At 41.9% G+C, this 24,311-nt stretch overlaps 1 protein-coding gene across 1 annotated transcript; it reads left to right on the top strand.

Annotated features, from left to right (window-relative positions):
- CMTR1 (cap methyltransferase 1) lies at positions 1 to 24,176 on the top strand. Its single transcript, XM_065755341.1, has 24 exons — positions 1 to 145; positions 1,173 to 1,307; positions 3,025 to 3,167; positions 5,180 to 5,338; positions 6,586 to 6,678; positions 6,992 to 7,063; positions 7,751 to 7,845; positions 7,949 to 8,021; positions 8,217 to 8,415; positions 10,449 to 10,567; positions 10,793 to 10,889; positions 12,118 to 12,250; positions 12,833 to 13,012; positions 13,426 to 13,482; positions 14,459 to 14,516; positions 15,122 to 15,190; positions 15,359 to 15,490; positions 16,001 to 16,123; positions 16,839 to 16,930; positions 17,546 to 17,614; positions 18,160 to 18,207; positions 18,747 to 18,859; positions 19,376 to 19,484; positions 21,173 to 24,176. The coding sequence occupies exons 2-24, from the start codon at positions 1,178 to 1,180 to the stop codon at positions 21,303 to 21,305; spliced, it is 2,496 nt and encodes an 831-aa protein (XP_065611413.1). The 5' UTR covers positions 1 to 145; positions 1,173 to 1,177; the 3' UTR covers positions 21,306 to 24,176.
- The last annotated feature ends 135 nt before the right edge of the window (positions 24,177 to 24,311 follow it).

Raw genomic sequence — 24,311 nt, 5'->3', positions numbered from 1 at the left:
GGCAGCGGGGAAACGAAAGCGGCGGGGGAGGCGCCAACGCGGGCGCTGCGGAGCCGCAGCCGGGCCTCGGGTGCGCGCCGGAAGGCGGGCGCGGAGCGGTGGGGTCGGGCGCAGGGGGGATTCGGGCTCCTTCGTCGGCCCTGAGGTGTGTGGGGAACGGGATCGGGGGAGCGACGGTGCCAGGGGTGGGAGAGTGAGAGCGCGGCCCCTCGGTGAGGCAGAGCGAGGGGACTGTGCCGCAGCGCAGCGGGGCGGTTTTCGAGTGCTGCTCGTGGGGATGAATAAAGACATGGGTGTTAAGCTGCGCTGTGTGCGTCTGTGGAAGTAAGCAGTGACCTCGGGCATCTTTTATTGATGTGGCGTTTGTCTGTAGGGTAATAACCGCCGGTAGGGTTGTGTTGGTCTGTGTCGATAGCATGAAAGTTCAGCTAGTGCTTCAAGCGTTTCATCTCTTTGCCTGTTTCTTGGCTCTTTTCATCTGTGGGCCTTCCCAGGTAGGTTCTGTTAACTCAGCCTGAAGAGTTACTTATGTCTTTATGCCAGTTTATCTGCCACATCCAGAAGCTTAATACTTTCCCAGTGCTTCCTGGTGGAAAACACCCCCTGAGTCCCCATTTATTAGTGCTCTCGTACAGAGGTGTAACGTAGAAAAGCTTTTTTAAATCAGTATTTGTAGAGAAGAGGTCAAATGTTCTAATTTCCTTGTGAGAACCTGATTTCACCCTACGTGTTTTCCATTAGATTGATCTTATTTGCTCAATTTTTATATGTTTGCATTAAACAGATCTTTGATTCAGAGTAATGCTTTTTGTCATGTATTTCATTTACTTACGTGCTGGCATCTGGGTTGTCTTCATCAACTAGTGTTTAATAATAAGTAGGTTGTAGAAAGGATGTAAAGCTAAAGTTGTTAGTAATAAGTGGGTTTCTGGATAGATATTTATTATATTTATTTACTTATTTCTATTTACTTAGACTGTTAGGTAGGTTCAAAAAAACCCAGTTTTTTTTTGAAGAGACAGCTCAGGTTGTGAAGCATAATACAGAATAATCCACGAAGTGATCTGTGATGCCATGGCACAGGGATGAGTTGCGTGCTTTACCCTTCAGCATGGAGAGGAATATTTATTTGTGTAGTGTTTACCAAGCTGGATTTTTTTTTTTTTTTTCAGAAAAAATGAAAAGAAGAACTGAGACTGAATTTAGCAGCCCCCAAAAGAAGCAGAAGCAGAAGGTGGAAGACTTGGGTTTAACTCTTAGTTCTACTTCAGACGATGAAGCTCAACTTAGTAATCATACTACTCAAGGTACAGTTGGAGGTTTTAAGTGTTGCTGTGGGGAACCTAACAAGTAGGAACTGTAGGGCCATGAGGATGATCAGAGGGCTGGAGCACCTCTCCTGTGAAGAAAGGTTGAAGGAGCTGGGCTTGTTTTACTTAGAGAAAAAAAGGCAACTTCTTGCAGCTTCCCCATGCTTAAAGGGAGCTTATAAACAGGAGGAAGACTTCTTACATGGTCTGATAGTGATAGGACAAGGAAGAATGATTTTAAACTAAAAGAGGGGTTATTTAGATTAGATGTTAAATGGAAATTTTTCACTCAGAGGCACTGGCACAGGCTGCCCAGAGAAACTTTGGATCTCTGGAGGCATTCAAGGGCAGGTAATTTGGGCCTCAGAGCAGCCTGATCTGGTGGTTGGCAACCCTGTCCACAGCAGGGGTTTGGAACTAGGTGGCCCTTAAGGCCCCTTCCAACCCAAACTGTGGTTGGCATCCCCTGGTTGGTGGCCAGAGCTTCAAGGCTGTACTTTGTCTTTAGTAGAAAATGATGTTTTCTACAACACAAATATGTTTGGTGGCATTTTTTTTAAACTTTAGAAAAAGATCTCACATTAACACTTTGGTCTGGGAATTTTATGAATGCAGACATAGAAAATAGACAAGTGCGTGGCCAAAAGCTGTAAAATTCTGTTTATGTGTAGACAGCATTAGTCTCTTCAGCCTCAGGAGATATTTTTGTTTTGGAATCTTTCATTAGTGAGTTGTTGTGTGTTGTGCAGTAACAGAGTAACAATAATGATAATGTGTAATACCTTGTGGTTTTTTAATTTTTAAACAAACAAATGTGACATTATCACGTTCTCCTGTACTGCAGTGCCGTCTCTTTTATTGGATCAGTGTGAATGTTTGTAAGTTGTGGAAGTTCAGGTTTATTTGGTTTCAGAAAGAATAACTGTCTCAGAGTTGCCTAAGTCAATTGCCTAGTGTTTTGTTTCCTCCATTCCCCCCTCCCGAAGTTGGAGAGTGCTTTCCTACTTGCAGTATGCCAGAGATGAGGACAGTGCGTTACATAATTGCTGTGCCTGTTGTGGGGTGCTTTAACCTCTTCCAGCGTGGTACTTCACGTTACTTCACACTCTTTGTACTTCTTCATCTTGGTATTTTCATTATAATCAAGTGTTGGTAAGGAAAGGGTGTTAACATAGAAAGAAGCAAAAGTGGAAGGGGAGATGTATGAAAGGTGAGTGGTCACAGCTATTTAATTCCTTCTTAGTGATAAACAAGGAGAAGTAATCTCTGCTGACAACAGTTATCTTGAGGTAAGTTCTATGGTTCAACACCTAGTTGTGCAAAGAAGCATAGAATGAATTCTAGTAGTTAGTGAACAAGAGAGGCTCAAGAGGCAGAGGTCCAATGAAGAGTGTGGCAATGCTTGTTGTGGATTGCTGCTTCAGTGGTCTTTTTGACCTGCCTCACAGTACTGACTTTAGTAAGACTGCTGTGGTGCTAGATAAATTTCTGGAAAGAAATTTGTGCCATTGCTTCATCCTCGTTATCAGAGCAGAGGAAAAGTGGAATTACTCATTGGGTTGTAAGGCCTCCCTCCCTACTCACCTGGTTTGTAATGTTGTGTAGTTCCTGATGAGATTACTGAGATGCCTCGGTGGTTGGTTTTTTTTGTTTGTTTGTTTTGTTTTGTGTGTGTTCATTTCTTTCACATTTCTTTCACTTTTCTTGTTTTCAGAGTCTTCCAGTAGTAGCAGTGGGTCTGAGAGTGAGAGTGATGAAAAAAGACTTGTCTTCAATAATGAGTTCAAGCAAGACTCTCTCGTGGAGGGTACTTCGTCCCGGTACTCAATGTATAACAGTGTCTCCCAAAAGCTTATGGTAAGTCAAAACAGTTTTGGACCAGTGTATTAATACCTGAGGAGAGCAAACTGAAAAGACCAATTTTTTTTCTGAGAATCTGATTCTGGTCTTCATTGTAGCAGGGTTCTCTGCTTCGTCTAGTAAGCAGTTCAGGGAGGCAGAAAGAGCTTTGTTGAAGGGGATTTGTTAAATAGAAGAAATGGTTCATGTTCCAGATGTTGTAACAGGGCAATGTGAAGAAAAGGATCTTTGAAAAAGGCACTTTGCTGAGCTGGAAAAGAGTTCCTACCTTGAGTTATTTTGCAAATATGTTTAAGTCAACAAACATTCTGTCAGAAGGACCTTAAGAAATTCAAGGATTTTAATTCATTTTGGTCTTGGAAGCTGGCCTGCACGCCCTTTTAGAATAATTACCTTAACTGCTAATGTGTTTATTTCAAGTAGAGCTGCTCCAGTTTATTTAGGGCCAGAAGTTTCTTGGAAGTGCATGGAGTTGTGCACAATAGTAACTGTAACTGCTACACTTTGTAACAGCTAAACTGGGATGATCACAAGCCCGCTAGTTCATAGTGATACCGCAGGGGAGAAAAAAGGTTTAGGAACTTCTAAGGAAATCATCGACTATTTCTCATGTTAGTTACAAATTTGACAACTTTTTTTCAGACTGTAAAGGCAGTAGTAAGCTCTAGAGAAGTGAAGCTTCTCTGAGTCCTTGCTTTTACATGTTTCTTTATGCAAACTCCTTCACTGTGGTATTGGGGGTACCTCATAACTGTGAAAGAATTTCTATTCATGATAAGAGAATTATAGTCTTGGGGCAGCAGGGAATGGTGAGACAATTGTGTATTACTTGAAATGTGATAGGAAGTCCAGGACTCAAAAGAGGACCAAAGTGGGGTTTTCTGTTTCTTGCTTCTTTCTCAGGAGTGGGAGTCAGCTCCGCAGAGATATGCCAGCACGTACTGCCCTTTGCCAAGTCAGAACAGTCTGCTTCTAGAAGCTGGGAAGTGTTAGTTCTTACTAGTAGCAGTGGGGAGGTTCTGCCTTTCCAGGAGATGAACTGCTGCTTGCAAGCTATATGAATTAAAAACTCAGTGGAGTGGAGGTTGCTGATCGTGCTTCTCTGTAAATAAATCCTGTTGCTGATTGTCGATCGTTCAGAATCCATCCGCGTGTGTTTTTGTAGCTGGACTGCTAATTCTAGCACAAGACTGTCTTTCTCTTGGAGGGTTCTCTCTGAATTCAGAAGGCCTTTCTTTTTAAGGTTTCATAAATTTGAATACAAGGATTGGATGTCTGGTTAGATGAGTTGGTAGCATTAGGTAGGTAAAAGGAGAATAGTTCTTTACTCTGTTCGTTATCTGTCCTCAGAACTGTAGTATTACCATGATACCATGCTTAGTGGCTGTCACATTTGATGTATATATTTCAAGGACTAATAACCTGGAGAATTCTAAGCCAGGTAACAAAGGCAGTGGGAAAACACTATGTACCTTTGTATAAAACCTGTCTGGTATTACTGTGTTGCTTGTCATATAGATTGATAATAAGCAATGGTTTTGTTAGTTTTCACAAGAGGGAGTTTATGGATAACTTATTCATCCATTGAAACTTTACTTAAGTCTGTTATTTACTTCTTGTCTTGTGGATACATACTTGAGGGAGTGACACTGACTACATTCATGCTTTGTTTGTTCTATTGTTGCTAAAATTAATGAAGCTGTTAAATTATCAGTGAATGAACATCTTCCTTTTAGGTGAAAAGGTGGAAGTATGTTTGAGGGTTAGTATGTCTTACATTCCTCCTCTGAGTGTTAGGTGAATTGTAACTGATACTCGTGATATATGTCACAGCTTGTTTACAATAAATATCACAGTATGTGTTTTTTTTCTTGTGCCAGCATCTTTTGGTTTATTAACCCACTGAACACAGTGACGAATGTCTCTGTCTGTTAGAGCATGCTGTTCCAGGCTCTTTTTCCAGGCTCAAATCCACTTGCCTCATTATATTCCCCTTTCTATCTTTGTAGGCCAAGATGGGCTTCCGGGAAGGAGAAGGTTTGGGAAAATATGGCCAAGGTAGGAAGGATATTGTTGAGGCCTCCAATCAGAAGGGGAGAAGAGGCTTTGGGCTAACTCTCAAAGGGTTTGATGGAGAGCTGAATATTGATTGGCAGGATGAGCCAGAGGTAAGTATTTGCTGTTTTGAGTACCTTTCCATTGCTGTGTTTAGGATTTGCCCTTTGGGAATGTTTTTTTGGTGCTGATGTACTACTACTGTCAGGTGCCTCAGCTGGGTAGACCCTGACTCTGTTTTGTTCAGGGATAGTGGGTTTTCTGGCACCAAATCAGTTTCAGGTGGATTGTTGCTGTGATCTGTATGATTTGTTCCTGAATTTGTAGCAGTGAACATGATGGAAAACTGTTACTAAGCTGTTTTATTTTGTTCCGCATGTCACTGTTTTTAAGTATCTTATTCTGTATTTGTGTAATGATCCTCAAAATAATGTTGATATGTTCCGTTCCTGTGTCTTGTCAAGCTCCTCAGCAGGAAAGAAAATTGAAACAGGTGCTGTCAGGAAAGTAAAGCCTGGTTCTGATACTACTAGATATGAAACAGTTGCTATATGTTTGTATACAAGAACAAATGAACAAAAAGACAACAAAAAATGACAGCGTGGAATCCTAGGGATTGTAGGAGCTGGAGAGCAGCACAAAGGCCCCAGCCACTGTTAGCCAAGGGGAATGGTGCTATCAAGTCATTTGTGCTGCACTCGATTGTACTTTGCTCTCCTTTCTTTGATCTGTTTTCAGTAATCAGAAATAATACCAGAGGTTGTTCCTTTAGAATGAGGAATTTGAAGTGTTTTCTGTAGGCTCTTTGTTTAAGAGTAATTCTTCACTGTGTTTCTGCATCCTACAGCAATTAGATGTTATTTATCATTATTGTATATCCCTTGTGGATGATGTTATTATAACATAAGAAGGCAAGCAGATGTAACAGACTGAAGAAGTGGCATTGCTATGAATTTTACTGCCAAAACAATTCCTTCTTTAAGTTGTTCAAAATATTTAAGCCTTGAGTTGAAGTCTTGGAATGGGGGGAGCATTTCAGAGAGAACTGGAAAAACAGATGTGTTAAGCACCATGAGCATTTTTTCTGACAAATGTCTCTTGACCTTGAGAATGCTAGGCTTTAGCTTTATTGATATTTACAGGTGAGAGGAAAGTGGTCTGTGGTCTTTTTGTTGATCCAAAGAAATGAAGCATGTTTTAGGCAAGGAAAAAAAAACAAAAAACAACCTACACAGTTGTCCCACATGTCACGGCTTCACCCCTTATGGTAGGATTGGGAGGCAAGCTTTTGGGAAACAATTTATTGTTATATTTTTCTAGCAAAAACTTTCTTGACTCTTCCCGTGTCTTGTGTTTGCAGCCTAGTGCCTATGAGGAGGTGGTCTGGTGCCTTGAATGTACCACAGAAATCCCTGATGCCCAGGAGCTGAAGGAGTGGATGACTGTGGGGAAGGTAGTTTTTTAGATCCTGGTTCTTAGCCTCAGTCTCTTACACACTACAACTATTACACTCTTGTCACTTTGGTGGCCCATTTGCTGGGCTTGCTATAGTATGTCAGCATCTGTCTTGTTGCTGAGCAATGCTAGACTGGATGCAGTATTTCATGTGTGGTTGTAAGATACCAAATATGAGAGAGTAGTAGCTCAACCTGCTGGTTGTCCTCTTGCTAATAACACCTAGTATGTGGTTGATAAGCTTAATCTATCACAAGTTCATGTTGCATCCTGAAATGACTCATGTTAATTGTGTTCTCATCCTGCTCCAGCGGAAGATGGTGATTGAAGATGAAACAGAGTTCTGCAATGAAGAGCTTTTACTTAATGTCCTGCGGTGCAAGGTGAGTCCCCTTTCTTGGAGAGGAACTGAAGTTTTATGGAAGCAAGTTGAATAAATAATTGAAGGAATTTGAGTAATTTACTTTGCTAATCAGCTGGAGTCAACACATCCTCTTACATCTGCGCCACTGCTGTGACCTGGAATTTTTGTTGCTACTGTCTGTTCAGTGACCTGTTTTTCACCTCAGCATTCAAAGAGATGAATAAAAACAGTGGCGTCCATTTATTAGTCAGTTCAACTAAAAGATTGTAGGTTTGAATGAATTAAGCTTCCTTTCTTTTCTTGTGTTCTACCTTTCCTTCTAGATTTAATCACGCCCTTATGAATTTCAGTGTGTGTGTATGTATGTGTGAGAGAAGTACTTTCACCTGTGACTGCTCTTGGGATAGCTTCCATATTATCAGGCTGATAATTACCAGACATAGAATTCTTCACTCTCACTGAATTTGAGTAAGAATTGTCCTTGTTCATTGCAGGGGACTTGGACTAGATGGCCCTCAGAGGTCCCTTCCAACACTGAGGGTTTTGATTCTATATTGGTGGAAAGATTCTGTATTGATGAATCAATAGCATAAGCTGCTAAGCATCCTATCCTCGTGTTTCTCTCTCCTTATGTCCTTATCTCCTTATCCTTTCTCTCCCTCAAGCCTACGTCAGGTCCGGGTTAATTTGGTTTCTGTTTGTGCAGAGTGTATTTGATGAGCTGGATGGAGAAGAAATGCGCAGAGCTCGAACAAGATCGAACCCCTATGAGATGATCCGTGGAGTCTTCTTTCTAAACAGGTCTGTAGCACTTGTGGTTATGTAGATCTTCTCCCAGTTATGTCTGCTTTCAGTTGTGGAGGCCAAGGTTGAAACTCACAGCTCCCTGTTTTTGTGTTCACAGAGCTGCAATGAAGATGGCAAATATGGACCATGTCTTTGACTACATGTTTACAAACCCTAAGGACTTTGAGGGGGTGAGGGCCTTTTTGACTTTCAAAGCAGTGCTTTCTTTGAGTGGAGAAACTGGGGAAAAAGGAGAATCCTTAAAACAGTAGCTGCAAAACCAAGTTTTTGGAAGACGTTTTCTGGCTGAATAGTACAGCTGATAGGTTTGACTGATGGAAGCTGTTACTGGGTGAGTAGAATTTCTTTGGTTTCTCCTTTTGTAGAAGCCTTTGATAAAGGAGCGAGATCCAGAGCTGCTCTACTTTGCTGATGTATGTGCTGGTCCTGGGGGCTTCTCTGAGTACGTCTTGTGGAGGCGGAAGTGGCATGCAAAAGGATTTGGCATGACCTTGAAAGGACCAAATGACTTTAAACTTGAGGACTTCTATTCTGCTTCAAGTGAGCTCTTTGAGCCTTACTACGGTATGTAGTGCACGCATAAATTTCATCTGATGTTTTTGCTTGTGCTCTGGCTTCTGTATCAGGAGTGCAGCTGGTATTGATACCAGCATGGGGATTTAAGAGAAGCCCGATTCTAGAGAATCATTTTGCAAGGTAGGAGGGGGTTGTCCTGTAAGAGAGGAGTTGAGATTGGTGAACTTGCAAATCGAGTCACATTTCTATGCTTTTTTCCATTCTGCCAAGAAAGTGTGTCCTGTTGTAACAGTCAGTGCTTGAGCTGAAATGCTCAGTCTGAAAGCTGCAGAGTACATGTTTGTTTGACAATAGTTTTTCTCACTTGACTTACGTAATTCTGAAATGCAAGGAGTGAGATGACTTGCCCAAAGGATAGTAGCAAAGCCAGAGGTAGAAGCCTTACATACCTGACTGAGAGTATGCTTCTGTTTCAGACCTCTGTAACTATACTTTGATAATTGATCGTGAACACTTGGTAAAGATAAATAAAGCAAATTAAAGCTAGAAGCTGTATCTGAATCACTGTGACTAAATGACCTGCTCAGTCTAAATGGGTTTAAGATGTTACTGTGTTTTTGAGACAGACTGAGTGCGTACACAGACAATTACTGCATCTTTCCTTCTATCCTATCATTGTATGATATATCTGTGCCCTCTTCCTGCATAGCCTCTTGGAGTAGGAAGGGAAATACAAGGATTGATAGTCTTGCTGCTTCTTATTTCGGACTATGTAAAGGAAACTCAAATGTGTTTGTTCTGCAGAGAAAAGGGGAGCCAGTTTGCCATTGTTGTTGTGTAATCACGAGCTCTTAGAGAATAGTTACTGCTTCAAGATTAGATCTGTTAAAGAGATCTGTTAAAGAGAAGGTTTGTGGCAAGGGTAGCAAGGCAGAAAAACATATTGCTCTGATGGTTGCACTGTTTGAATCTTTATAACTCACAGCAGACTGGTGCTTTTATAAGGGAGAGATGATACATGGAGAAGTGAGTAGCCTGGTGACTTTGATGCATTTTCTTGATTCCATTTCTGTCTGTTATGCTGTAAAGTCTAGTGAGATGTGTACAAACTCTCTTTCAGTGATGGGAAGGAAGTAGGCTGCCGTGATATTTGTGTTGTAAAGAATGGTAACAAATTCTAGTGTCGCTTTGCTTAGTGACAGGATGATTGATGAGGAATTTAGTCATCAAAGCACAACCGTGCATCTTGATCTTTCTGCTTTCTAGTCTTGCAGTTCTTCAGATAATAGAAGCTGTAGCTGTAGAAGACTTGTAGGGACTAATACCAACCAGAAGTTCAGAGTTCTTCAAAGTGAGGATAGGTAACCTCTAGAATACACCTTAGATTAGCTTTCTAAAATGCCAGCCTAGGGGACATTGTATGTCTCTTTTAAAAAAGCTATATGGAAAGAAAAAAAAAAAAAGCATTCATGCATCTAAAGCCATTTTTCCATTTTCCTATGTCCTTTACAAACATGTTTATATGTGAAAGTTTTTCAAGGCTGCTTTTTAAAATTCTAGGTTAGACTGTGTTTGGACATAGATAATTAGGTTTCTTTGGATTGATGCTAATACTTAGTTGAAGGTTAACAATGCACCATGTGAATAATTTTGCCTTGCTTGAAAAAAATCATATTACTGGCAGGTGAACTGTTCAGATGAAATTTTCTCCTATGTTTTAGTAGGTTCTGCTATTTGCCATTTCTCCTTGGTTGAGAATATTATGTTGTAGTACGGCTCTTGACTCAGAGGAGGGCAGTGAGGGATTTGTCGTTTGCTGCAGCTAATGTAGAAGTCATCTTTTGAGCATGGTTGTTACATTGCTTTGTTTAGCCTTGACCACAATGTTTGAATAACTTTCCTAAAGTAATGACAAGCATCTTTAGTAGTGAGCCAGGGAATGTATGTATTAATGCACTGACCTATGAAGGTCAGTGTAGATTTTGACTAAATACTAATTGAATACAATAGATCACCTGCATGTACTGATCTTTTAGTCTACTTTGCAAACATGTTAGCAATTTTCTCCTCTTTCCCCTTAGGAGAAGGAGGGATTGATGGAGATGGAGATATCACTCGCCCAGAGAACATTACTGCTTTCCGGAATTTTGTTTTGGACAATACTGATCACAAAGGAGTGCATTTCTTAATGGCTGATGGGGTCGGTCCCTTTCTTTTTCTTCCTGCACTAATGGCCAAAACTAGTACTTCAGTCTGTGTGTGTTAAGATACTTGATGTGTTTGTATTTTCAATTTGAAATTAATTTAGGCTTGCCATTAAAATTCCTGGTGGCAGGAAAGAAATTATCTTGACTCCACAAGTCAGCCATATAGAATAGTTTGTTTGAGCAATAAAAATGCTAATTATATGCTGTATTCTTTGCAGGGCTTCTCTGTGGAGGGTCAGGAGAACTTGCAAGAAATCCTAAGCAAACAGCTGATGCTTTGTCAGTTTCTTATGGCACTGTCCATTGTCCGGACAGGTATGTTCTATCCATTAATATTCTTCCTCCTTCTTTAAGGTGTGCATGGTATTGCAGAAGGATGCTGCTGGCTTTTATTAACGTGCCATAATGTCTGCTGTGCTGTAAGATTAAGTTGCACGAGACTGAGTGTATATTCACTGTCATAATATAGTTGTCACAAAGCTAAATGAACTAGGACAGAAATATAAGATTGTCTATTTTGCTTTTTTTAAAACTTTTTTACAAGCAGGAGGTAAGAGCTCTGAACTAATGCATTTTAACAGTGAGTTATGTAGCTGTCTTGGGCTAAGGTCACTAGTGTGATTGCTAGACACTATATCTGAGCTTTATGGCATCAGCTGGACCAACTGCTTTCTGAATATTCTGTCAGGCTGGTTAGAGCAGAGCAGTATTAATTCAGTTCATTTTCCCTTTAGTTTGTGGCTTTTTCTCCTCTAAATCTGTCATCTCTGTGGCCAACACCAGCTGATGTCTCACACTGTCTTAGGTATACCCTGTTGTTTCCAAGTGATGGTTATAGTTGCATCTGGTTTTGATGGTTCCTCTTTTCTGTGGAGTTTAGTTAGCATTTGGCATTGATACATGCAAGAGCAGAAGATAAAATAATTATCACGTTATCATTTATCCTGTGCCTTGTGCTCAGAAATACCTGAGCCAGTCATCCTCTTAGCAGTAGTCTTGAGCATGGTAACGGTAAAAGGAGCGACCTTTTTGAAGTCTTTATTCTCTGGGTAGATATAGCTTTGTAAGATTGACTGCTTTTTCTTTAGCGTAGGTAGGAAACTTGTTTGAGTGCTAAGGGTGACATAGACATTTTTTTTTCTATTCTATTTAGGTGGTATCTTAATTTTTTTCCTCCAGCATGGAGCTTCTTGGTCCACATGTCGGAGCTCTTTGTCCACAAACTTTATATAGCGTGCTGCAGTACCATAGGATACAGTTTGGGCCTGGGAAGGGATGGTGCAGAGTGGATAGAAACCTTGCTCTTGAGGCAGAATGCATGTTGATTTGAGCGTGGTCAGAGAACTGCTTTTCCCTTTATTGAAGAGTTTTGGGAAAGATGGTTCATGGAGCCCCACTGGCCTACTTCATGAAAGTGTTTTAGGTGCATTTTTATTGTATGAAAACACCTATCTTTTTTTCTGCACAAGATAAGGTTATGGAGATGCTTGACATCAACTTGTACCTTTATAGTTTGCTGATGTTGGTGTTCTCTTTGCTCCAGGAGGACATTTTGTCTGCAAAACCTTTGACCTGTTTACTCCATTCAGTGTGGGGCTTGTTTATCTGCTGTATTGTTGTTTTGAACGTGTGTGCATCTTTAAACCTGTGACAAGCCGCCCTGCTAACTCAGAGAGGTGAGATTCTTGAGCATGAGGGGTTACTTGAACAAAGCTTGATCTCTAATTACAATGACAGATGGCTTTGGTTAAATGAAAGCTCTGTGACTTCACTCAGCTGTCCACTGTCTTGTAGGAAGGAACACTTAAGATGGATAGCAAATTGTGATTTCTGACAAGGTAAAGAAGCTATTTGCCAAAGCATGCTTGCTTTTCTCTGCACTGAATTCTGTGCATAGAGAAAACACTGGAACTAAGTATGTAGCTAATTCTGTTTTGTATGAGGCAATTAAGTGTCTACTGAAGCCAGAAATTAGTGTGTGTATTGTTATACCTGTCAAGTTTAGCACGATTGATTTACTACTTTAGGGAGTTCTGTGATGATTTTTGAATAGGGTTGAAAAGGTTCTCTACTCTCTTTTCAGAGAGTAGAAAGTGATATATAATGACTTTGTGATTGGTTAGACTTGAACTTCTTGGGGATACTCGAGGGGGAAGATTTTCTGCGATTTGGAATATTGTCTTGAGAGTGAGAGCACGGCAGGAAAATTGACTGTCAAAAAAGCTGAGCCCAAATTGTCTCTCTGGCTTGCTCTGCAGGTATGTGGTATGCAAAGGATTAAAGCTGGGGATTGATGATGTGCGGGAATATCTCTTCATGGTGAACATCAGACTCAACCAGTTGCGCAATTCTGATGTGGACGTGAATCTAGTCGTCCCACTGAATGTGATCAAAGATGACCAAGATTTCTATGATTATATTGTCCAGTCCAATGAAAGGTGAGTGCCTGTGAGCAGTGATGGCTGCTGCCTCTAGGCAGATCAGCCAAAATGTCTCTTCAGTTGCAGCTGCTTGCACTCATGGTGGTGCTCGTTGATGCTGTTTACACTGCTCTGATTTTGCTGCCTGAGAGGTTTGGCAGAGCAAAGGGATACTGCACAGAGAGAAATGCTTTATGCTGTTAGTGAATGTTTGGCCTCTGAATGTTGTTCTCCTATGTAGAGTGGCAAGGATGCTACTACCTAGTTTTTTCCAGTGGTGGTCTTATCACTTTGATTTATGTTGATGATGATCAGTCACTGCTTTGACAGTCAGACATTTCTCCTTCATTTGTTCCATCAATCTTCCATGTAGAATAATGTTGATAGCGATAATCAACTTGTTTGCTGACTGAAACTTTCTTCTCTTTCAGCCACTGCAAAATTCAGATAAAGGCACTAGCTAAAATTCGTGCTTTTGTTCAAGATACGTGAGTATATTCCTCTGTCTTTTGGTGGATATTGAATTAACCTACCATAAACAAATTGCTTTGCCCTTCTTTAATGTGTTCTTAATTTGAGCTGGTACACTGCTTGGCCTTTAGAGCCAGGAAAATTAATAGTGCTTTAAGGTAGCTCTGTTTGTGTCTCTGCCTTAGTTGCTTGAAGAATGGTGCGGATAGTTGGGGTCCTGAAAGTTGATGGTTTGTTGCCACCCTTACTGAGATGGCTTCCATGTACTGCATGTTTTCAGAGTACTTTAAGTGGGCCTGCTTGTTAGCAGGACTGTGAGCAGGAAATGTGAGCAGTACCACCCTGGCTGGTTCATTCAATTCTACACCCAAGATCAGTGTGGTCCATAGCTCTTAATTTTCCAGGGATGATTCAGTATATCTAACTAAGCTGCCTAGAACTGCCTAAAGCACGTGACAAAAATTTCTTTCATGTAAAGCTAAAGCCATTGCAATGTATAGCTGTTTCCCTGTCATGACTTTTAAGTTTGGGTATTATTTAGAGAAAAGAAATTATAGAAAGCTGAATGAGCCTGAAAGCTGGATATTGTCCTAAGAGTTAATCCTAATGTTAACACTGTTTTTTAGTGTTGCCTTGAGCAGGTCTTCACTGCTCCTCATAAGTAGGGCTAGGTAGGTTCCAGCTCTTGGAGATGAGCATAAATTCACACTAACACTTCACTTCTTGAAAGTATTGATGCCTCAGTGATATTTAGAGATAAAGGCTGCATATCAGTAATGCATGCTAAAGCAAAGCTGAACAAGTGTGTTGGAAATGTGTGGAGAGAGAAGCAAGATCCTCTATTTGAGAATAACTTTCTGAGGAGCACTGCTTGTTTGTTATTCCCAAGCCAGACACTGAAAGATGCAGGTTTGATAGGGCTGGGAGATGTTAATGCTGCAAGAACAAGGAAGAGACTTTGCTGTTTTAATAGTCTTCTGCTTTTCTCTTGAGGACACTGATTGAGCCACGACAGGCTGAAATCCGAAAGGAATGTCTTCAGCTGTGGGGGGTAAGTAAGCTGCAAAGCAGAGAGATCATGGCCATATCCTTGCTGTGATGAAATAAGAGTGGAGCTGCAGTGCAGATGAAGCTTTCTAGCCAGAGATTTAATACGTTGTCCTTTAGGACAGTCAAAGATTATTTGAAGCTGTTCACGTAAGCAAACAGGATGGTGCTTGTGGATTTGGTGTATGACTTAACAGAGCAGGCTTCTGATTGTCTTCCTTAGCTGCAGTTGAGAAGATTTTATAGAATACTGAATGAACTCAGCATCTAGTGGTTTCCAGGTGGTAGAACTAGCCAAAGAGTCTCTTTCCTGAGCCTTCGACTGCAGTTGTATCATACATATTGTAGCATTCATTGAAACGTGGATGGAATCAAAGATTTTGCCTGAAATTTTTGGAAGCTGCCCATTGTTTCCTATGAAACCTGGCATGCCTAATATTAAATATGAGAAAAATGTGAAACTGCCAGGTAACTTCTCTCGTATCTGGAGTCCCAAGGGCAGTAGTTTCAGGGGGTAGGATGGTCTGTCACACATTGAAACCAGAAAGGTTTGTGTAAACATGCAGAAGAATAACCCTTTTTCTCAATTGATTGGATTTTTTTCTGCAGATTCCTGATCAGGCTCGTGTTGCTCCCTCATCTTCAGACCCCAAGTCCAAGTTCTTTGAACTGATCCAGGTGAGACCTTACCTGGAAGTTTCTTCTAAGATCTGGATCAAAAACCTTTTCCCTGCAGTAATTAAGGATGAAGAATTTAGTCCTGGATTATTGTTTTGTGCAAAAATTGCAGTTACCTGCCTGTTGATGTATTTTGCTTAACTTGCCTTTCTATACATTTCTCTTCAGGGCACAGACATTGATACCTTTAGTTACAAACCCACTCCTCTGAATTCCACTACGCTGGAGAAAATACGCCAAGTGTTCGATTACCGGTGTATGGTGTCTGGAAGTGAGCAGAAGTTCCTCCTGGGGCTAGGGGTAAGGACAGTCAGACTTATACATAAGAGTTCTGCTGGTTCATTTTAGTGGTACTATTTTGCCTTGCAGATTCATGCCATTCTTTCCTGACCTTAAAGGTCAGGAAGAATTCTCATCAGCAGCTCTGAACACTGCTAGTTATTGTATGTATTTTTTCTCCTGACTTCAGTGCTGTTCACAGTAATTAACCCCGTTTTTGTACTTCCAGCCTACACAAGAGACCTGTACTCTTGCTAGTGTCTCTAATTATCTTCACTGTCTTTTTAAAGATGCTCTATTTTTCATTCATTGTGTAGATATGAAAAGACACTGAAAGATTAGAATCAATGTTTTTGTTCCTTTGCTGTAGACACTAAGATTCCTCCTTAAAATTTCCCACAAAGAGATTGTGTGTGACAGCCTAGGATGAAAAGATACTCTGAGGGGTGCTCTGGAGTTGGTCAGAGGCCTCTCTTCCCCACATCCTTTCCTGAAGCTTTGGTTGAATCTGACTATGCCTTCTACACACAGAAATCACAGATCTACACCTGGGATGGTCGCCAGTCAGACCGCTGGACAAAGCTGGATTTGAAAACAGAGCTGCCACGAGATACCCTTCTCTCTGTGGAGATTGTTCATGAGCTGAAAGGAGAGGTAGGAAGCTATTCTCTCTCTTGCTGAGCAGCTGCAAATGTAACATGCAATTTCACTTATTCTCTGTACATTCCATGTATGCTAGGTTGAGAGTCTTTTGCATTTGTTATTTAGAGAAACTACTTTGGATTAAGTCCCTTCTTTGTGACCACTGTCAGAGGGATGAGCTTTTAATATTGTTTTGAAATCCCTTTATACTTGACATGCTGTTGGCCTGCATGCAACAGAACATGACATTGCCACTAAGACTTAATGTCATATGAGTCTGTTTGGGTACATAACTGCGAAGCAACGGTTGCAGGCCTTGGAAGAACATCCTTGAGGTATATTCACAATGCGAGATACTGCTACCTGGGAGTTCACCTCTCTTCTGGCACCTCAAATGAGGATCCTATTATGTGCCGGGCTTTGTGCTGTGCTCCCTGTTAAGTGTTGTGCCATGGAGTTAATGATATGAGGTGTGGTCTTGTCTCTGTCTCTCCTTCCATCAAGACAGCTCTTTAGTTGACACGCACCAGTTCTTGGAGGATGGCATGTTAATGTACAATGAGCTGCAGGGAATTTGCTTGCTTCTAATATCTGGGAAGTTGCTCTCTTGCTAGAAAAGAATGATATACTGGCAAAAAAACCCACCACCAACAACAAAAAAACAGGCTATAAACCAAAACTGAAATTGCAACAGACTGCAATCTGAGTAGTCTGTTCCTTTCTGCAGGGGAAAGCCCAGCGAAAAATCAGTGCTATCCACATACTTGATGTCTTGGTGCTGAATGGCAACGACGTCCGAAACCAGCATTTCAACCTGAGGTACGTCATCTCTGGAGAAGTTTCTTTTTCCTACATGAGTAGGAATGACTGAGAAACATTGTTCATACTAATGAAAGAGAGCTGAGCATGGGTAGATGAGTGCATTTGGTTAAATCACTTCTGTAAGGACGTGCCGTGAATGAAACCTCTCAGAAGCGAAGTACGTAGAGCTTCTTTTTTGTCTATACTGTCCCTGTGTATTAAGGTCAGGTCTCCTTTCGTAACTTTGGGGTGAGGCACAATATGGATAAACAGAACATCCTGGGAGTATGTATAGCATAGCTCGTAGGTGGCTTAGAGAGAAGGAAAGAGCTCCTGTTTCCTTCCTTAGCATCATTACGTCTCCAATAGTCTTATTTTCTTGCTTAAGTGTCAATGAGTTCAGCAGCACGTGGGCTTGTAGACGAGGCTATGGAGACATGTTCCTAGTGGATAGTAGCCAGAATCAGTGGGCACTGAACTGGGAGAGTGAAGTGGAAAAAACCCTGTTGCTCAGTACCTCTTTGGCTAGGAGCAGGCAGTGTGCAAGTATTGAAGTGTCTAATCGACCTGTTACCTTGTGTGTGTGCCAAAGGTTTAGCTAAATTGTGGGATTCTCTTTCTGTTTTTGTTCAGGATTCAGCTGGCAGAGAAGTTTGTCAAAGCAGTTTCCAAACCTAGCCGACCAGATATGAACCCAATCCGGTGAGTGCCTCTTCTTTTAGCCTTTCACACTTTGGTTTCACTGTGTTGGAGGATGAAGCTAAGGAGCTGAAGGAGTTAAATTTCAAAATGGAATGCATATTTCTGTTAACATTCACTGGAAAAAGACTGAAAGCTCTTCAAAGATCTAAAACTAAGTTGGTAGTGGAGAAGTTCTACCCTCCTTTCACCTTTCAGGTGTTCATGCTTTTGTCATAGGTGGACTGGTTGGTGCAAGTCTCAGGTGTGTTGTCTTAGATATACTGCCCAGTTAACATTATCCTCGAAGTCTTCTATGTCCTTGCCTGCTCATAGTGTAAGAGAGGCTGTGAGCATACAGATGTCACATTTTCTCAAACCAGTAGAAATAAAGCATTAGATTGAGGAGAAAGGTTGACCTTAGTCATGCTTGGCCACCTTGAACTATAGAGAATGAACTGCTTGACTACTCCCTACAGCTGAGACAGAAAAAGACAATTCTTTTTTCAAAAATTATTATCATTTTATTTTTACAACACATTTTTGTCTTGCTTCTGCTTTCCCCCCAGAGTGAAGGAAGTATACAGACTGGAAGAGATGGAGAAGATTTTTGTGAGGTAAGTGCCCAGCAAAAATGAAACACTTCAGGGCCTGTGGACCTCATAGGAGAGGTGTGCTTGAGGAGCCCTGGAGAAAGAGCTTGTACAGCTCTTGCAGCTAGTGGCTGCTGTTTTTGAGATGCTGCTGATTTAGAGAATCTTCCTGCTGAATTCTAACACCACGGACACAGCCAGTGTGTTTTATAGTGGTAGAAGTAGCAACTGCACTTCAGTATTTGTGCAGAACTATCGGTGGCTTGAAAGTTGAAGAGTTCAAACCTGAAATGGGAATCCCATGTAGATTAAGTTTGGTAGATCATCACAGATCCTTCATTGCAGTGCTAGATTTGCTACCTGATGTATACAGACAGCTCTGTTTTCCCTATTCACTCAGGGGAGGCAAGAGGCTCCAGGGATGTGATGATTTATCCTGTTGTATTTTCACTGAGTGTGAAAGAGTGTGCAGATGGCATGTTGTGTGCAAGATGATTGTGAAAGAAGAAACAGAAGATGCTGTGTCTGGCACCACTCTGTTATTGCCTTCTCTCAACATTCAGGTTAGAGATGAAAGTCATCAAGGGTTCAGGGGGAATACCCCGGCTATCCTACACAGGCAGAGATGACCGGCACTTTGTGCCTACAGGACTCTACATCGTACGGACTGTGAATGGTAGGAAGAGAGAGTTTCTTGCTTTTCTCTGTATCTTCAAGCAAAGAATAATTGATGAAGCTTACTCCTTCTGTAACTTAAAAAAAAAAATTAATGGTGGTATTCCAGTGGCTAGAGATGAACTGTTTTGTTAGTAGTGAAACATAAGGTTTGGGGTATTTTTATGATGGTTTTTTCTGTTGCAGTTGGACTAGCTATTGTGTGGGTAATTCCATTTATTAAAAAGACTGACTTTTATTTTAATATCACAATTGTTGACTAGGAAAACATATAATAGTACATGAAAATATCCTATTTGGAATGTCAGTTTTTAAATGCAGAGAGAACGGAGTTTTCTCAGTAAATGCAAATAGTTTGGGAAATAGGCAATTTTGAGGGGGGAAAGGAAAAAGAAGTAAGAGGAGAATTACAGTTACTGTAGATTCCTTGTCCCTGCTTGCAGTACATGTGCATTTATAACCATGCCTTTTTCCCCATTCCATCTTCTGTCTAATCCCTGTGACACTTTTCTGCCAGATCCCTGGACAATGGCACACAGCAAAAACTACAATAGGAAATTCTTCTTCAACAAGATGACCAACGTATCAACGTTTGACATCCCACCTGAATCCATCGCACCTTTTCAGTGAGTATAAGCTACGGCAATTTTCAGAGCTGAGGCTGAGGAAGGAGAGATACGTTTAGGTTTGTACTGTTAGCACAGCTTGGTCACCAGCAGGGCATGCTGCATAGACCAACACCTCAGAGTTTTAGGAAGCTGCTGATCTGAATCTGTGGATTTTGCTATTATTAACACAAATTTTCTCACAGCCTCCTTCCTCTGTCCGCAGTGGAGTGCAAGTGACAGAACCTCTTGGAATGCTGGGAAATTGAAGCTGAGTCCAGTAACTGTAATCTGTTATGTCTGTATGTTAAAATACTTAGTTGGAAGTTGTTAATTGAAAAGTCAGTCTCAGTTGATTTAGCCCAAACTCTGGCACAAGCTGTAGGTAACTAAGAGTTGTTCAATGAGGGAATGAGGGAGAAAAGCAGTGTCTCCTTGGGAAAGAATTGTCATTGGGCAGTCAGCACTGTGACTGCTGAATGCCATTGGTATCTATTGAGTACTATGCCAAGACAGTCTCTTGAGTACAGCAAATTCTGAGTCTGTCCAGCTTATGGGTGGAGATGTTCTGCATTCTTTGCCTTCAGGTGGTCTTAGGAGATGCCTGCTGCTATCGAGGACTTTGCCTCTGAGAGCTTGATGTGAAATAGGGCTCTTGATTCTCTCAGTGAATTTCCTTACCTACCTTTCAGTAGTGTTCTTAAAAATTCTTAAGTTTCCCTTAACCAGCTAAATAGAAGAAGGGACTTAAAACTGTAAAAGCAGAGGCAGATGGTGCTTTTTCCTTCCATGCCTCGAGGTGGAGTTAGTTTGGTCTATGTACTCAGAAACAGACTAGTATGAACCTGCATGAATGGCTGAGGACTTGGAGTGCTTGTGTAGGTGTAGGAAGAGTTGTGCTGTATTGTGGTTAGTGAATACTAATGTGCCTGTAGTTAGCCACTGACATGTGCTCTTGTCACTGTGCTAGTACTGTTAGAACAGTAGCACTAAATAAACTATGAATATTGTGTCGGTAATTGTACAAAACTCAAGGCTGCTGTGTCAGCAGTAATTAGCAGCTCTGTTTTCGTTATGGCTGGGACTGTGTCAATGCAGTGAGGGAGAGCTGTGCTCGATGGGTGGAGTGAGAGATGGTGTTGTAGGATCAGAACTCTCAGTTGCCGATGGAGCTTGGTTATTTTGCGGGGGGGGGGGGGGGGGGGGGGGGGAGGGATGATCCTAGCTGCTTTTGTACAGCACAAAAAGCTGCTCATTTGCAAAGATCTGTAGGACAGCTATTACTGATTCTAGTAGGTTTGTGGTGAGTGATTAGATTGCTGCTGCTGGCAGACTTTCTAAATTCTTCATTAGGGCCTTTCTATTGCCTGCATTGACATTTTCTGAAAAACTTGTGGAGGAAGGTATGTTTTCCCTAATGATCTGTCTCCTTCCAGCAAATACTGGACCAGATCTTGAGTGGAGCCAGAAATTAACAAGTTTGTTTCCATGGAAATCTTGTTGGCTTGGAAATTCCTTTACCTTATGCGCCATAGAGTTTGTAAGGTGAATGAATGAAAGCACTGGTCTTTCTCTAAGACACTCTTTAGATCTACAGTACCTTTGTGTGACTCCCAGTGCAGGAGAAGCTGTGTACTGCATTTTCAGGCTATGGTGAGTGTTCTTCCACTCTCTTGCCATATTAATTTTGCTTTCTTCTCTGTCCACAGTTTATGTCATTACAGCCGCCTCTTCTGGGAGTGGGGAGATGGTGTCAAAGTGCATGACTCTCAGAAAAGGCAAGATCCAGAGAAGTTATCAAAGGAGGATGTCCTGTCTTTCATCCAAGCACACTACCCCTAACCCCAGCTCTCTTGAAGGGCGCTGGGAAGAGGCTGAACCCAGCTCGGATTCTTCGGAGGCTGACAAGACTGCGAGACTCCAACTATCCTAGACTTTTCCAGAGCTGATTCCCTGGAGGTGATCTAACCTGGAAATGATATGCAGAAGGCATAGGACAAGACTCTTAACTTGGCAGTGTATATAAGAGTATGACCCAGGTAGTGCCAGCTGTTGGAGTGCTTCTGGTGACTCCTGGAGCGAAGGCCTAACGCCCTTTTGTCCTGACCAACTGCATGCATGAGGCCAAGGGGCTAGCAGCTTTCTTTGCTCCTGTTACAGTGTTCAGCAAGGTTTGTGGAGCTCTGCGCGTGTGTCAGGACTCTCCAGGCTTGTGCTTCCCTGGCAGTGGGAAGGAGCAGACGAAAGTGGCTGGGCTGGGCAACAGCGCATCAATGCAACCCTCCATCGTACCTGGCAGCTGTATGTTCCCTTGGCCTTGTCAAAGGCCTTCACTGCCCAGTGGGGGCTGTTAATTCACTGGGGAATGTTAGCATTGGGGCACAAATACGAATTCTTTTTGGTGTTTCCAACACATCAGCTACCAAGACACTTGTCTTGCTAACAGCAATTCCTATGTGATGGTATCCTGTTGGACAGAAGCCAGCACAGGTGATGAGTACGCTTCCTGGCACAAATTTGATCTTTCAGTGCCAGGGTTTTCACAGATGTCTACAAGCTGCATTTGCAAGGATTTCTCCTTTGCAGGTCAGTGACTGATCCTGAACCAGCAGCCTGCAGTTAATTCATGAAAGCGTTTGTGCCTCGTGGTAATTCTGAGACCAAGGTGCTTTGGTTCTTGGTACTTTATACTATTACCCAGATCTTTGGGAAGGAAAGTGGATGTGGGAGAGAAGACATAGGAAGTTTGGGATGCTGGAAGTGTTTAGAGGAAATCATGGGTACGTTTGATTTTGTTAACAGACCCAGGGTTTCAGTGAAGAGAGATCTTGACTTTGACCACGTTGGTTAATTTGAAGAAATCCTGTCCCCTGACTGTGCCCACTGGAAAGGTTATATGACTTTCCTTTTTAAATGTCAGAGTGAGTTTTGACACTCTCCATGTTTCATATGGCCCTGGAGCTACACCTGGGGTGAAGACACAGTGCTGTGACACTCTCAGCATGGAACTTGCTTCAACAGACTTCTCAACGTTACTTTGTGCTGAGTTTGAAAGTATTCTTCTGTTGCATGATTTACCTTCGGTTCTGGCTTCCGTGGGGCTTTTGCCAGGTCTTCCACTTAAATCAGAATCTGACACACAGCTGACTGCTTTTAGCTAAGCAGCAAAGTTGCCTTTTTTTGTTTGTTTTTAAACACAGATTGACAATAGGGAGGAAACTGATTTAGAAGTAGTCTGAACTGTGCCTTAAAGAAAGCTATAGGTCTCCTTGGAACTATAGCAGTTCCTTAGATTCTTATTTTTCTCCCCAAATCTGTATGTAGTATTTTAAGGAGCTTTATGTAGTAAGACATGGAAACTTCCACTCACAGTCCTATAGATAGGATGAGTGCCCTGCACCGCTCCCAAAGAGGCCATTACAAGGTGAGCATGTTGTAGAAGTCCTGCTTTTCTCCACCCTCCTCCGAGGTCCAGCATCACGCCTAAGTTTTGTCCTCAGTATCAGCATGCAGTGAATGTCATGCTACAAGGTGGCCATGCTTAGAGCATTTCCATATCTTTACAAATGCATCATCTCCATAAAACCATGGATTTTATTTATTATTTTTTTAACAGTTTGGTATAAATAACGGATACAAGTCCTTGCACCTGACAAGTTTAGATGCAGGCTCAGTCACTGCAGAACCACACCTCCTGGCTAGGGGAGCAGCACAGAAGCTGGCATGGTCTGCTGCTCAGTGAAAAGTGGAAGCAAAACCTGGGGAGTGGATGAGAGGCTAAGTTGTGGAGAGGTGGCCCTGAAATACTGTGCAAGGGAGTTATTCTTTCAAGTTCCAACCTAAAGTGATGGAAGTAGATAAAAGGATCTTTTCCCATGTTGATGGTCTTTAATACCTAGTTACAGGTCTACTGGAACAGTTGATGGACTGCATCACTTCATCCTGTGGACGATGATCTGCCCTCTATTTTAAGTATAGCTAATACATACAAGAGAGAGAAATAGAAGACTTCCTTCCCCCCACCCAGAGAACAAGAGCTCTGTAACTGGCAGTATTTGCTGGCAAAAGCACTTCTGCAAGGGATGAAGAGGACTCTATCCCAGTGGGCAAAAAAAAGCATCTCCAACCATGTGGTTTCCAGGCCTGTGAGCAGTTGGCTTTCTAAATGAATAATTTGAGTTCTGGCACTTTTGCAGACTGCCATGAGGCTGTTGTAATACCAGCAAAGCATGCTGCTCCCTTTGCCAGGCTGCTTTGGTAAGTATTATGTCTTCCATTCAGGGTTTCTGTCTCCTCTAGGCCAGCAGGCAGAAGGGTGACAAGAAGCGTGCTGTAGAGCTTGTAGGCTTCCAAGGGTGCAAATGAAACCTGATCAGCTGCAGGCTGTTTGTTATGGATATTTCCTGTTTGCCCTGTTGCCTCCAGTTCCTCCCAGTTTTAATTTGCTTTTATTTTTATTTTTGATGCACTGAACCTTGATTCTGAATCCCCCTTCAAGAAGGCAAGCGTGAGGCACCATGCTACTCGCTTCTTTGGTGCAGGCGAAATACAGAGGGATTATGTTGGGAAAGGAGGCCAATGAACATCTTGCTGAAGGGAATGTTTATGTATGTGAATTGCACAATGTATTGTTAATAGGCTGTGTATCATTTTGTGTTGATTTCTCTGCTTTTGTTGTCTCTATTACTAATACAGCCCCTTTAGTTCACCTCACTGCTTGTTTACTTTATTTCCCACACAATTTGGGCCAGCAGCCTGTGTTAGTGTGGCAACAGGAAACACCCTGCAGAGTTTTGAAGGTAGTGCCTTTCCAGAGGCTTTCCTGACAAGTGCTCCCTCATGGGTACT

This window comes from Cyrtonyx montezumae, unplaced genomic scaffold (genome assembly GCF_038088225.1).
Source record: "Cyrtonyx montezumae isolate F1298 unplaced genomic scaffold, pur_monq_1.0 scaffold_0, whole genome shotgun sequence".
In the NCBI taxonomy this organism is placed as follows: Eukaryota; Metazoa; Chordata; class Aves; order Galliformes; family Odontophoridae; genus Cyrtonyx; species Cyrtonyx montezumae.
The sequence above is the reverse complement of the archived record's forward strand: the minus strand, read 5'-3'. Positions and strand labels throughout refer to the sequence as shown.